Raw genomic sequence first — 14030 nt, forward strand, 5'->3', positions numbered from 1 at the left:
GGTAAAACCCCCTCAAAGGACAAGAGGGCACTGCCTCCGCCTAGAGAAAAAAAGGTTCAATCTCCGGAGGCGACAAGTCTTCTTTACCATAAGAACTGTGAATCTGTGGAACAGTCTACCCCAGGATCTGGTCACAGCAAAAACAGTAGAGGGCTTCAAAACCGGCCTTGACAAGTTCTTAGAGCAAAATAATATAAATGCATATGTATAGAACCTATCACCCCTCCCCCTTCCCTGTATCCATCCCCTCCTTGGTTGAACTTGATGGACATGTGTCTTTTTTCAACCGTATTAACTATGTAACTATGTAACTATGTAGGTTCTGCATCTGCTCTACCAATGTCTTAATGGGATCCATGATACCCCTCGGGAGACGTGTATATATATTTAGGCTGGCTATTCTGTTACGATAGGCAGGTGAAGACAAGACACGAGACAGTGGGCCCTAAATCTGCGCCCACCCACTGTCACCTGCCTACTTGCCTCGGTCGCGGACAACCACGAAGACAATCCCTATGCTGAATAGGTGCAAAACATAAAACGCAGACAGACAGACAAACACAATGCGGAAAGGTCAACTAGCGAAGTCAGAAACCGAACGAGCAACGCAGTACAAAATCAGGAAGAAGCGGGTAGTCAGGGGGCAGGCAGAAGGTCAGAATCCAGGCAAGGCAATATAGAAGGAAAGGGCAAAGTACAGGGAAGAACTGGGGAGCTGGGATCAGTACAACTAATAGCCAGCAAAGAGAGCTGGCAGTGATTACACTTTATACTGGGTCAGGAGGCCGGACCAGCACACCATTGGTCCGACCCTTTGATCCCAGATACATAGCAGCTGGTCTGCTACAGACTGAGTGGAGGAGCAATGGCGTTCAGCTGCACAGGCTGGGCGGCCGCCACGAGTGACACGGAGCCGCGGCGTCCCTGGTTACCAGGGACGCCGTCGGGTCTCCGTGACGTCACCCGGCTCGGGCAGCCGCCTCGGCGCTGAGTCCTAGCGCCGACAGAAGAAGCCGGGACCGAGGAGGACGCCGCAGGAGCCCTGGCAGGTGAATTCTTAACATGCTGATTTTATTAAATTAAATATCACAAAAAAAATTCATAAAGAGCAATCAAAAATTTTCTGCTACATCAAAATGATAATAAAAACTAGAGATCATTGCGCAAAAAATGACACCCGAACCAGCCCTGTAGGTGGAAAAATAAAAGCGCTATGGCTCTTAGAAGGTGGGGAGGAACATTGCATTAATTTGACACAGACTTTTGTGCATCAAAGGGCTCTGCAGATTTTCCCCAGTCAGTTTTTGACCTTCAGGCAGTAGCGAAAATAGGTGGGGGCAAAGGGGGCGGTCGCCCCCGGGCCCACTCAGGCAGGGGCCCACTGAGGTAGGACTAGGTAATGGCCTAGGTCGCCATCTGCTGGGTCAGCTCAGGGGATGCAATTTGCATTGAAAGTACTCTGTATCTCATCTACAAGGCAATATCTATCAAGGCTGCTAAGTGCTGTTCTGTTTGCCCTGCAAGCAATCTTCTTTCCCCGGCAGAACCCTTTCTCTGTATCACTCCTGCACTTTTCTGCAGGCAGCAATTACCTTGTCCCTCCTGCACCAATCCCTTCTGCTCCCTGTAGGCTGCTCATCCCTCCCATTGCTGTCCCACACAGAGGTGCTATGATGATACAAGAGCTGCTGAAAATACCACAGACCCCCAGGCTTCTGAGAGGACATAGGTAAGAGGCTGCAGAAACCTCTCACCAGTTGATTCTGTTAAAGATTCTTTATAGAGTATATCTGTCTCCTCAGAGATTGGCGCAGATTAATTGTAGGGATAACTCCCGGTGCCCAAAATGTCAGCAGGAGCAAGCTGATTTCTTTCATTTAATTTGGAGTTGCCATCTGTCCAGTCTTTTTGGAGGAAAATAATAGACTATATAGTTTTAACTCTTGGAATATCTGTGGAGGATGATAGATTCCTGATATTGATGGGGGCATACCCCAATGACTCTGCAGATGGCAGAATAATAAACAAACTCACTGCGCTAGCCAAAATACTTATCTCTCGGTACTGGATGGGAACTGTCCCGCCCTCATTTCAAGAGTGGGTATTTTTAATAGAGCGGGTTAATAAATATGAAAGATCCCTTGCAAAAAGACAATTGAGTAGAGCGTTAGCGCGTTTTTTTAGGACTTGGATTAAGTGGGAAAGCAGGAAAACTTCGTAAGGCGGCCTGGTGTTTTGTACTTAAGTATATGAATAGATGTGTTAAGTAGCGTTTAGTAATCTTTCTGGGGAATTTTTTTTTTCCTTCACTCCGTGGGGGGGGTGGGTAGGGGGGATGGTAGGGGTTGGTTATGGGGTTATAAAGCTAATATATGCGAATCGGTGGCGGTAGGGTGGCTCTAGATTTGGGTGCTATCCTGTCTGCTACTGTGAAAAATGAGTTTTTTGTTTTCTTTCTTAAACTTCTTCCTGTTTACCTGTGGATTGTGGCATATTTTGTATAAAATATAAATTTTTATTGTTTTTATCTGTTGTATCCGTAAAGAAAATAAAGAAGTATTAAATAAAAAAATAAAAAAAAGGGGAAAAAAAAGAGGCTGCAGAAAAGAAGACAAGTGAAGTGTCTATTTGTGTGTGTGCATGTGCTGAATGTGTCGATACGCATGTATAATGGGTGCGAACAGTAGAGGTATGTTGTGTGTATACAGTATATCTGTTGCCATTACATGTGGCATACACGATTTTTGGCAGTGTATTTGTATGTATTGTGGATTTGCATGTGTGTCTATGTACAGTCTAGTGTGATGTATTTTATATATATACACAGTATGTACTGAATGAGAATATAAATGCAGTGTGTATATATACAAACACTTCTATTTATATATTGTGTATATGCATGTGTGCAGAATAACAAAAAAAAATATTACATCTTGATATGTACATTGTGTAAAAAAAAAATTCAGGAAAGCTTCACACGTACCGGATTCGCAGTGGATTTCTGTATCTTTTTCCTGGCACACTACTCCTTGAAGACCTGTCTTATCCTGGAGTATGCCTTCTTGGTCACTTCAGCTCTACAATGGGCTAGGGTTCTTAAAACTGACTCTGAGAGCCCCCTATTTAATAGAGGGCACCTCAACCTCTAGGCTTTCAAGTTGATTCTGGACCTTTCCAGAATTCCTTTCTGGGGACGTTTCCAATTTATTACATGGCTCATCTGAATTTGCTGGGTGAACCAAGAGCTCCTAGGCCGGAATGGAGGTTTTCGGCGTATATTTGGGCGGAACGGATGGTAAATCGCGCGGACTCTGAGTCCGTGCCCTCCGTTCCGCCCACTACACCCCCCCTTTCCGCCCCCCTGGCGTACTCGGCGGAAAGTGCCGATTTGCGAATATTTTATTCGCAGATCGGCCATTTGCGTATAAAAAATACGCAAATCGGCACTTTCCGCCAAAAATCATCCGTTCGCCGGATGATACATGTGGCCCTTAGTCTATTCATTACTTATAGTAATTGTAAGTCTCTGTGAGTGACACCAGTAGTGTAAAAATTGGAAGAAAGCCTATAAACTTTGATCGACTTTCTGTCAATTCATACACTGCTCACACCTCACAGAGCACAGAGTGCAGTGATGATCAGTAACAAACGGGCCCAGTGCTCATGTTCTATATAAATGGAGTTTAAGCCTAAATAGAATTCTCTCCCTAATTCTAATCTGAGCTGTATGAGGGGAATACTATTTACATTGGTCTGTTTCCATCAAAACAAACTGCACAGAAGATAAGAGGTCATGGGCTGCTGTTGAAATCTTGCATAGTAGCCAACATTCTCCCACACAGGTTTACTGTCCTTAGTTGTCTCTATCCAGGGGCTTAGATGTACTGGGAAGTGCCTGATATAGGATTGGCTAGGGGATGATATTAGATCCTCCTCTATCCCTTAACATTATAAAAGAAAGGACATTTCGAAGGTGACGTGTGATGCAACATGTGGCTTCTTTTGGTTCCCGTCTGCCTGGCAATCTTCAGCTCATCCCTTACATCAGCATCAGAACCGTGAGACCCAGATTATCATTACTTATAATGCAAATGACTATTTTCTCTGAGAATATATATTACAGTAATGTTATGCCTGGAGGGAGGAAAAGGGTTTATAGATGTTGGACATTACTCTTGAAAGGTTGACTCTTCCTGTATCCTCAGTAGGAAAAACTAAGCCAAATGGCTTTCCTCCAGATGGAGGAATATTGTATCTCTAGTGCAATCCATAGATGGCCCCTAAGTGTTATGGGGCTTTGGTCCTTGCTGCAAAAAAAACAAACAAAAAAACAAAAACAAACATCAGATCCTAAATAAAAAACAATCGTGGCACGGACATGTGCAGATCATAACCTGAATGATTTGGGGAGAGCACCTGGGCCTAAGGCTCCTGGGGGACCACAGCTGTACAAACTGCCCACACCTGATCTTGTCTTGAAAAAAATGTAATCAGCTCACCTCCCAAATGCTTCACTATTGTACAGTAGCTCTCCCAGCTTGCACTCTTGTCTCCTGTCTTCTGGGATAGGCAGCATGTGTTACAGATGCTGCCTGTGGCGCAAGTCCTGGGTGCCTGTCAGCGATCTGCAGTGGGAGGTGAGATGTTTTTGTTTTCCCCCATCATTTATTGTCATCATGAGGGCTATCTAATTTAGGGGAATGCACAGGTGGCCATCTACTTTAGAGGGGCTGTACAGGAGGCCATTTACTTTAGACAATGTGACAGGCTAGACAGGGTGGCATGTAGTAAAGGGGGGACTACAGAGGGGTTTATCTATTAATGGGGGACCTACACAGGGGGTAATCCACTATAGGGAGACTACACAGGGGACCATCTGCTAAAGGTGGACCTACACAGGGGGTCATCTACTATAGTGAGACTACACAGCGGGCCATCTACTTTAGAGGGGCTGTACAGTAAGCCATTTACTTTAGCGTAGCTGCACAGGGGGACACCTGCTAAAGGGGGACTAGACAGGGGGGCATGTAGTAAGGGAAACTACTCACTGGATCATCTGCTAAAGGGGGACCTACACAGGGGGCCATCTACCGTAGCTAGACTACACAGGGGGCCATCTACTATAGAAGGACTACTCATGGGGCCTTCTACTATAGTGAGACTATACAGGAGGCTATCTACTATAGGAGGACTACATAGGGGCCATCTACTATAGGGGGACTGCACAGGGGACCATCTGTTCTAGGGAGAAGCACAGAGGGCTATGTAGAGGGACTACATAGGGGAATGTAAAAAAAAAACCTTTAAATCCGGTGACAGTGGGGTCAGATAGGCAGGGAATGGGCCTGAAATGCCTCTCTGTGCTTCCTCTCTACATTTTAATAACACCCAAGGGCTGGATTAGATCCTCTCACCCTGTTCGAATTTTGCGCATGTGCCTCTACTAGTGGTGTAAGCGAACTGATGCAAGTGAGTTCGTTGCTCTAAGGTCCCACATCAGTACGCCTGTGCACGGAGGGGGGCCATTGTGAATGAACTGCCCGGGACCCAAGGTACATTTAAAATGCCACTGGGAAGATCACATTTATGTTTTGTTTTTCTACTTTTAGGCCTTATTTTACTGTCCTACTAGGGAACTTAAAGCGTAACTGTCATGTTTTTTTTTTTTATTGCAGAAATCAGTAGTATAAGCGATTTTAAGAAACTCTGTAATAGGTTTCATCAGCCAAAAAAGCCTCCTTCTGTACTCAAGAAGCAATCTCCCAGCCTCCCCCCCTGACTACTTATCTGTGCATTATCAGGCAAACACGTCTTCATTACAGAGAAGCCAGTGAAGACGGGTTCTGCTCTCTCCATTGTAAGCCTATGAAGGGGGGAGGGGCTGAGGGAGATGAGGGAGCAGGAAGAGGTGACATGAAGGTCAGCTGTTTGTAGACTCTCTGAGCACCTAAAACGCTGGATTCAGGTGTCAGAAAGGTCAGTGCTTATCTATGAACTTACTGAGAGAAGATTGCAGGGTGTTGTGCTGTGCAAGACTGCTCCGTGCTCAGTCACTCCTAACAGCCCCTCCCCTCTCCATAGCAACATAATGGAGACAGAGATCCTGCTTTATCTGATGTCAGGGGGGAGGCTGGGAGATTGCTTTTTCAGTCCAGAAGAAAACTCTTTTAGTACATAAAACCTATTACAGAGTTTCTTAAAATCGCTTGTACTATTGATATGTAATGTTTTCAGAAAAATGACCCTGAAATGACAGTTACGCTTTAACTGTACTGCACTGCAGTGTGTTAACCTGTCAGATGCTGTATTCTGCGCCTTAGGGCAGAGTCTGCTTGGCTTCCGTAGTTATGACACTGGAGGCCTCAGTGAGGCCTCCGAGGCTAACTACCATCAGGACTCTGCGATAGCATCTTCAGCTTCTGTGCCCATCTCATCCAAGCATATGATGGCATGTCCATATGCAGGGAAGAGGGGTTAAAATTGATGTGCTGGCACATTCTAATGTGGAAGTAGTTAAGGTAGATATTAGTAGCAGCTAGTAATGAAAGATACCATTATTTCCTTCATTTATAAATGAATTTACAATTTTTTTGTGTCCTTACAGCCATTATGTGATCACAGTTCCTGCAAACATAAAACAGGGGGCAGAAGAGAAAGCCTGTGTGACCTTTCTTGATCTAAAGGGGCCGGTTGATGTTAAAATAGAGCTGAAGAAAGAAGAGCAAGTTCATCTTTTAGCTGAACATAAAGTAACCACTGCTGATCATTCTGAGTGCTATAGCTTCCAGGTCTGTATATGATCTGTATGTTTTTTTTTTGTTTTTTTTTTACTTTTATTTTAATTTTCTTCACCATTTTACATTGTTGTTATGTGCCGGCACAGCACTTTACATCCACATATGGCTTGAATTTGGCTTCTGATTAGCATTACCAGGCCTAATTGCAGGTGTTTTCTTTTCATAAACAATCTGATTAAGCCTGGTAATGGTGATCACATGAAAAAGCCCAGACAATTAGTTTAGATAAAATTAAAAAGCCCACATAAATAATTAAGCTCTAATAATATAAACAGAAATGCAATGAGACCTACAAATATGTGAACACAGCCAAAGGGTATGTTCCCACGGAGAAATATGTGAGAAATTTCAAGCTGAATCCACACTTAATTTTACGCATATTTCACTTGAAATTCCAGTGCAATTTCCATGTTCACACGGCAGAATTTCTGTGCGTAATGTTCACACTGTCCACTTTTCGCCCAAAGAATTGACATGTCTTTGGGAAGATTCCACTGGAGAAATCCTATAGAAGTCATTGGGGCTTTAAATTTCAACTTTACATGCCAATTGCACTCGAATTTCAAGCCAACATTTCCTCAGGACAATTTCTTCTTCAATTCCTCGCCTGTTGCTCCATATGAACATACCCTTATTGTATTCAGTTGACAAAATAATGATGGCAAAAAATTTACTTCTAATTCTTCTTAGGTCCCAGTAATAAAAAGTGATGAGCACATCTGGCTCTTACATGTATCCGCACATGGAGAAAATTTCAATGTAGATGAAACCAAGAAAATTGCCATCATAGAAAGACAAGATGTGTGCGTCATTCAGACTGATAAGTCCACATACAAGCCCGGGGATATAGGTAAGGAGAAAAACAGGAAACAAAGCAATTTATCTGAATTTGTGCACAAAAACAATGGAGCAGAAGCCAATAACAAACAACCAGATTTCCTCTCTAATTTTTAAAAAATAAAAGCTGGAATCTGGTTGCTAGCTATGGGCAACAGTTCACACTGACCTCGCTATGTTCTCACATTAAAATTTTGGACTCAAGAAAACATCTAATTTTTTAGGCAAAATAATTTCAGACTTTTACATGTTTTTTTTCTGTTTTTTTTACACTTTTTTAAACTTTTTTTTTAGATTTTATAGACATATTTTACTACTTTTTTAGGACATTCAATTCTAATATGCATTTTGCATGCCAACTAGAGATGAGCGAGGACTAAAATGCTCGGGCACTCGATACTCGAGACGAATATTTCTCGATGCTCGGGTGCTCGTTTCGAGTAACAAACCCTATTGAAGTCAATGGGAAACCTGAGCATTTTTGCAGGGGACCAAAGCTCTGGACAGGGAAGGTTGCCTGAAAACCTGGAAACCTCAGAAAATGATAGAAACAACACGGAAATGGACAGAGAAAAAAGCAGGGGCAGCAAGCATGGATGCCTCTGGGGCTGGCTAATCGCAACATTACGCCAAATTATGGGCAACAGCCGGGTGGTGGACCTCAATACCTCAATTTTGCTGACCCAGACAAATTGACTACTGACAGCAGTTTTGGGGGTTGATTTATAGACTATAGAGTATGTGTGTAACTGTTTTTTTTTTTTAAGGCACCATGTGCACAGGACACAGCACAGTGAGGATAGGTATAGCTGAACTAGAGATGCAAGCCAGCCATGAGAATGTCAGCAACAGGACAAATGAACTACTAACAGCTGCACTACAAGTCCAAGCCAGCAGCCAAGAGTAACAAGAAAATATATATGTTTTAAAAATGTTAAGCCCTTAGAAGGACTGTTCGGTTCTTTGTGTCGGATTCCTGTCTAACTGCACACTAATTCCCTGCCTAGCACTCTCCCTGACAGACAGCAGCTCTCTCCCTAATCTCTTCCAGCCTGCGTCTGACGCGAGCACCGCTGTCCAGGTCATCTGATCTGGCCAGCCAATCGCTGCTATCGACATATACTGTAGGGTTCCCGCGTGATGCTACGAGCTCCCAAAGACTCTACTGCTTGATGATTGGCTGTAAAAAAAGCTGCCAAACATGAAGGATGGGGAAGATGACATTGCTTCGAGTATCGCGAGATGCTCATCCGAGTAACAAGCACCATCGAGTACTCTAATACTTGAACGAGTACCAAGCTCGGATGAGCATACTCGCTCATCTCTAATGCTAGCAATTTTTTGGGCCATAAACCGCCAAATAAAATAAACACAGTAAAACATGATAATAAAATAGAAAAAAAAATTGGACAAATACTGTTCAAAAAAGTCTCTTGCAATTAGTTTTAAGGTGCCTTCACACATGACGGATCCGCAGCAGATTTCTCGCTGAAAATTCGCAGGGAGATCCGCTGCGGATCCCTGCCCTGTAAAGTCTATGGGCAGACATACTCGCAGCGGGATAGACATCCTGCTGCGAGTACAGTATGTTGGGAGACCAACCTGTTAACCCCCGGCCGGAGCTTATACATTACCTGCTCCTTGATCCGGCTTTCTTGCCAATCAGTGTGCTGCATCAGGGCAGTGAGAAATCCTCTGCGGATCTGTCATGTGTGAAGGCACTCTTAGGCGGTGTTTACACAACGTCAAAAAAGAGAGAAGTCGTAAACTTTTGCTATTTAAAAAGACGTCCATTTTTGCCGCAATTTAATTGACTTCATGCCTGGTCCTAGCTGCAGCAGCGACAGCCACATCTCTGTCTTCTGCAATATAGCGTCTGTTGATGTCTCCCCATGTCAGTGCTGCAGCGTTTCCATCTAGCGGATGGGGGCGCTGTTACTGAGGACGAGGAGGAGAGGGGGGGTCAGAACCTGTGATGTCAATCTTGGGCGGGGGTAGGAGGTAGGCCCGCATCCACAACATTTACCCAATTTGCCATCAGGTAGATGTAGCGTCCCTGGCCACAGGCGCTTGTCCACGTGTCAGTGGTCAAATGGACCTTCACACTAACCGCGTAACTCAGGGCCCACCCAATGTTATGGAACATTTGCTGGTATAAGGCGGGGACGGCAAACCGGGAAAGTAGTGGCGGCTAGGGATGGAGTAGCGCGGTGAGGCAGCCACCATCAGGTCATGGAAGGCCTGCCTCTTGCCAAGCCTATCAATCATCAATGACGATTTGATCTGCAGGTTGCCGGCACACAACACCAAAGTCACCAGGAGATGGCGGATGCTCCAGTGTTTGGGCATCGCTACACAGAAAATCCTCAGGTAGCTCCTGGAAATCTTCAAATACTTTAATGGTGTCCAATTCGGGAAAAGGACCTGAAAAGAGCTCCTCGGAGTGGGCAAGGGTGGTATAACTCTGCAGGTTGAGAGAAAGGAGTTGACTGGGTAGATGATTGGATGCTAGACAAGTAAATGGAAGCATTATTGGCTATCCATTTTACCATCTGTTCACGCTGCTCGGGCCTCAGCAGCGATGTACCCTGGCCCCTGCTTAATTGTCCAATGAACCCAGGGATGCTGGATGAATGTAATGCTCGCTGCCCCTCACCAGCACGCACTGCATCTCCACTCCCCTGCTTTGTGTTCCCACTGGCATGTCTGCACCCCCGTCCTTGTCTCCGTCCCCTCGCACTAGCCTTACGCATTGTATCCGTACAAGGCTTATAATTTTATGCTTATAATTTTTGCCTTGGCACACAAGGAGTATACAGAATTATACCCTGACTAATTTGATGCAAGAATGCCCTACAGCAGGCAACAGGCGTTTGACGCACAGCACCCAGAACAGTAGCACCACGCTTAGATTTTTTAAGTTGGCACACAAGGAGTATACAGCTGTATACCCTATACAGACAGATACACTGCAGCCTATTCCTCACACTGCACTCCAGCTGCCTGTCTGAACACACCTATGTCCTTGTGCTGCTAGCCGGTTTAATAATTGTGTATCTTTGGATAAATGTGTTTTTTCCATAAATTTAGCCCTAAAAAGGGCCTTTGCGGGTCTCTCATGCCTAATATGACCTAATACCTGACTGTCCCTGCTACACACTTTCTCCCTCTCTAGCTCCAAGTCTCATCTGAATCCGAATCTCAAATACACTATTATATTACTGTAAAGGTCACATGGTTTAGCCAGCCAATGAATGCAAATGCTTTTTTTTCACTGCCTGTGCGCTCCTAGTTCCTGTACCACACCCCCTGCATAGTTATTGGTTAAAAAAAAAAACACCAGGGAAGATGGGAGGGGATTAAAATTTTTAGTGTGATTTTTATTGAAAACCCGATCGAAATCGAGTATTTAGAATAGAATACTATTCGATCGAATACCTACCTACGAGTAATACTCGCTCATCTCGAGTTGTGTGGACATAGCCTTACAGACATTATAATTATGGCTGTGAAACTATACCAGTACTAATATTTTGTATGGAGAGTTAGGCTACATTCACACGTTTCCTGCATGGACGGTCTATACAGATGATGACAGACCAGACTTCCGAACTCCCAACATTATCTTTCAGTTTGATGCTGTGAGCTCCAAAATTGTTACATCTTTGCGCTACTGTACTGACACAGTGAATGTCAGGGAAAGTAGGGACTGCGTATGTTGGATGTCAGCATGTTTGATTCTTCTTTTTTTCCTGGAAATAAAAAGGTGGTTCAGGAAATTGAACCCCCTGGAAGTAGGAGAGCTCAATGTAGATATAAATACAATTCAGTGTATCTTCATTGCAAGACTTGTCTTATGAGCAAAATAATATTTACTGTTTCCCTGTCTCACTCTATTCTAGTAAAATTTCGGGTGATATCTGTAAACCCTGATTTTCAACCACTAAATAAACAGGTGAGTATTTTTTTGTTGTTGTTTCTGGCAACCGCATGACGTTCATTTAACCAACAATCCAAATAATATAAACCAAGAGGCAAATCCCATTTCAGTAGCGGAGCTCCGTGCTCTGGTGGCTTCAGATAACTGATGCTGTTATTTCTAAGATGATTATGTGCTTAAATACACCACAGCCGAAACCTATGCTCACCATGGTTACTTGACCACCAAGCAGCACCGAAATAATTCACTTTTAGGCCGGGTTCACACAGCATGAGACTCCGGACGTTCTTTGATGAACTTCCTTTGTGCTGAATTGGGATGTGGGCGCATCTGTGTTTGACCACATCCCAATTCATCATAGCACACAATGGAAAGTGCGACCGGAGCCACACTTTCCATTGTGTGAACTGACAGTTCTGTTTTGACATATCAGTTTTTCCTGCGGCCACTAGGCATCTTGGCCGGAGTGTATACTATGGGGGACATTTATCAAACTAATTGCGCCTGTTTTTAGTTTTTAGTCTAATATATCTAGTTTGTTGTTAATTAGATCAAAAGTGCACCAGAATTCTTTTTTAGATAAATTTATTAGCTGCACAATTTTTTAAAAAGTCGCATATATTGGCGCATTGCTACGTCTGCTCCGAACCAGGTGAATTTATTAGACTAATTTAAAGACCATTATTTTTAAGACACATTTACTATGCTATTAGACAATTTACATAAATTTGACTAAACACATTAGATTGGAAATTATGCCAAAACATCTTTGACAAAATCGTGTTTTTAGATTTGTTAGTAAATATCCCCCTATGTGTTTTCACTCCAGCCAGAATTCCATTGACTGCATTGCAACAAAAATTTTCTATTAATCACTGCGGTTGTTGCAAATTGGCAACAATGGCCGTGATTAATAGAAAATTTACAATACAAATTTACATAGCCTTACTATTAATGTTATCTTCTGTGGCAGAAGCTGTAGTACTTGCTGTTCAGCAGGACAGATACTCATGGCATTGTTCATACTAGATAGAGATACTTTGGCACTGCTCCGGACTGCGGTATCACTGCAACATAACTCAGAACACGTGTTGTCAACGGAGCGGGGAACTTAAGTCCACTTTGGTGGTGCTAAACATAGAAAGCATAGAAAGCAAAGAAATTTTCATCCAACTTTTTAGCAGAAAGAAAATGTGGCACTCGCCATTGGCCATTTGCAATAAAAAAATTCTTGAATCCAATTCAGGTCATGGAAATGTAACAGATAACAGAGGCAACAGACCGTTTCACGCTTAACACATCACACGCTTCCTCACGGCCAGCTTCCTCTGCAGCTGTTTTTTGTTGCTTTAATAAATCACAAAAAAAGAAACTAGCCAGCTGTCAGGAACTTACAAATCCACGTTCCAGCATCGGCCATTACCTCCTTGCTTAACTCTGATTTTGTACTGTGCTTATACGGTTTCTTTATGGCTCTGATTTTGTCCTGTTTATTGTTGTCTCGGTTTTGACCCCTCGGCTTGTTATCTGATTTCTCTCTGGTTCTGATTTATGGCTTAGCTGTTCTGATTTTGTACTGTGCTTCTGTCTGTGTTTTCGACCTCGGCTTGTTATACGGTTTCTCTGTGGTTCTGATTTTGTCCTGTTTATTGTTCTTTCGGTTTAGACCGCTTCACTTGTTTTCCGATTTCTCTTTGTTTCTGATTTGTGGTATATCTGTTCCCAGTGGTATTAAAGGGAATGATCACTACTCTTCCCTGAGGGCCCTAGCACTTAGCAGAGTAGGGACCATGGCCCATTTGGGGTCTGTAGCTTAGGGCAGTACTGTATGTCAAATAGGTAGGGAGAGGTTCCGTCAGGACTCACTGTTCTCCTCTGATGTGACAGCTTCTTTTCACATGATAGTTTATAATCTCCCGCCTTTTTGTACAGAGTTTTGATGCAGACCTCTATCTTCATAGTTGTAAATTTTGGGCAGTCATATTTTTCAGTCCTGTGTTGATGCTCCTTTTTCTACATCTTGTAGATTATGATGAATAGGGGGTAGAGTATCACATGACTTCAGGATCAGACTACATTTTTTTTACATTATATTCACAATTTGTAACTTATTTAACTTATTCATAAGATTTAATATTTAATCTACTTCTATTTTTTTGTAACATTCCCATTTCTATTTTTTTTGTTTAGCATCACTTGATTGAAATAATAGTAAGTATAAGAAGAATACTCCTGGGACTGATGACATGTCAATGTATTTACTTGCACAGGTTTATGGTTGAACAATAACAAGGCTAGTATAACATGGCTAGTATAACACACAAGCGTAGTTGTACACGTGTAATATGAATCTTCAATTCAGCAAGTCTTTGGATGGGTTTGTATAGACGTATTCACTATATTCATTTTACACATGTGTTTTGCTGCAGATTTATTAATCGAATAGGAAATCCTTA

General features: G+C 43.1%; 1 protein-coding gene across 1 annotated transcript in view; it reads left to right on the plus strand.

Annotated features, from left to right (window-relative positions):
* The first annotated feature begins 3956 nt into the window (after positions 1-3956).
* LOC138799211 (alpha-2-macroglobulin-like) overlaps positions 3957-14030 on the plus strand; it is a 60825-nt gene continuing 50751 nt past the window's right edge. Inside the window, exons 1-5 of the mRNA XM_069980097.1 lie at positions 3957-4058; positions 6605-6788; positions 7488-7647; positions 11537-11589; positions 13765-13785. Of these exons, the coding sequence (XP_069836198.1) occupies positions 3991-4058; positions 6605-6788; positions 7488-7647; positions 11537-11589; positions 13765-13785 (486 nt within the window). The 5' untranslated portion in view covers positions 3957-3990. The remainder of the gene's footprint in view (positions 4059-6604; positions 6789-7487; positions 7648-11536; positions 11590-13764; positions 13786-14030) is intronic.

The sequence above is a fragment of the Dendropsophus ebraccatus genome, chromosome 8, assembly GCF_027789765.1.
Source record: "Dendropsophus ebraccatus isolate aDenEbr1 chromosome 8, aDenEbr1.pat, whole genome shotgun sequence".
Taxonomy (NCBI): domain Eukaryota; kingdom Metazoa; phylum Chordata; class Amphibia; order Anura; family Hylidae; genus Dendropsophus; species Dendropsophus ebraccatus.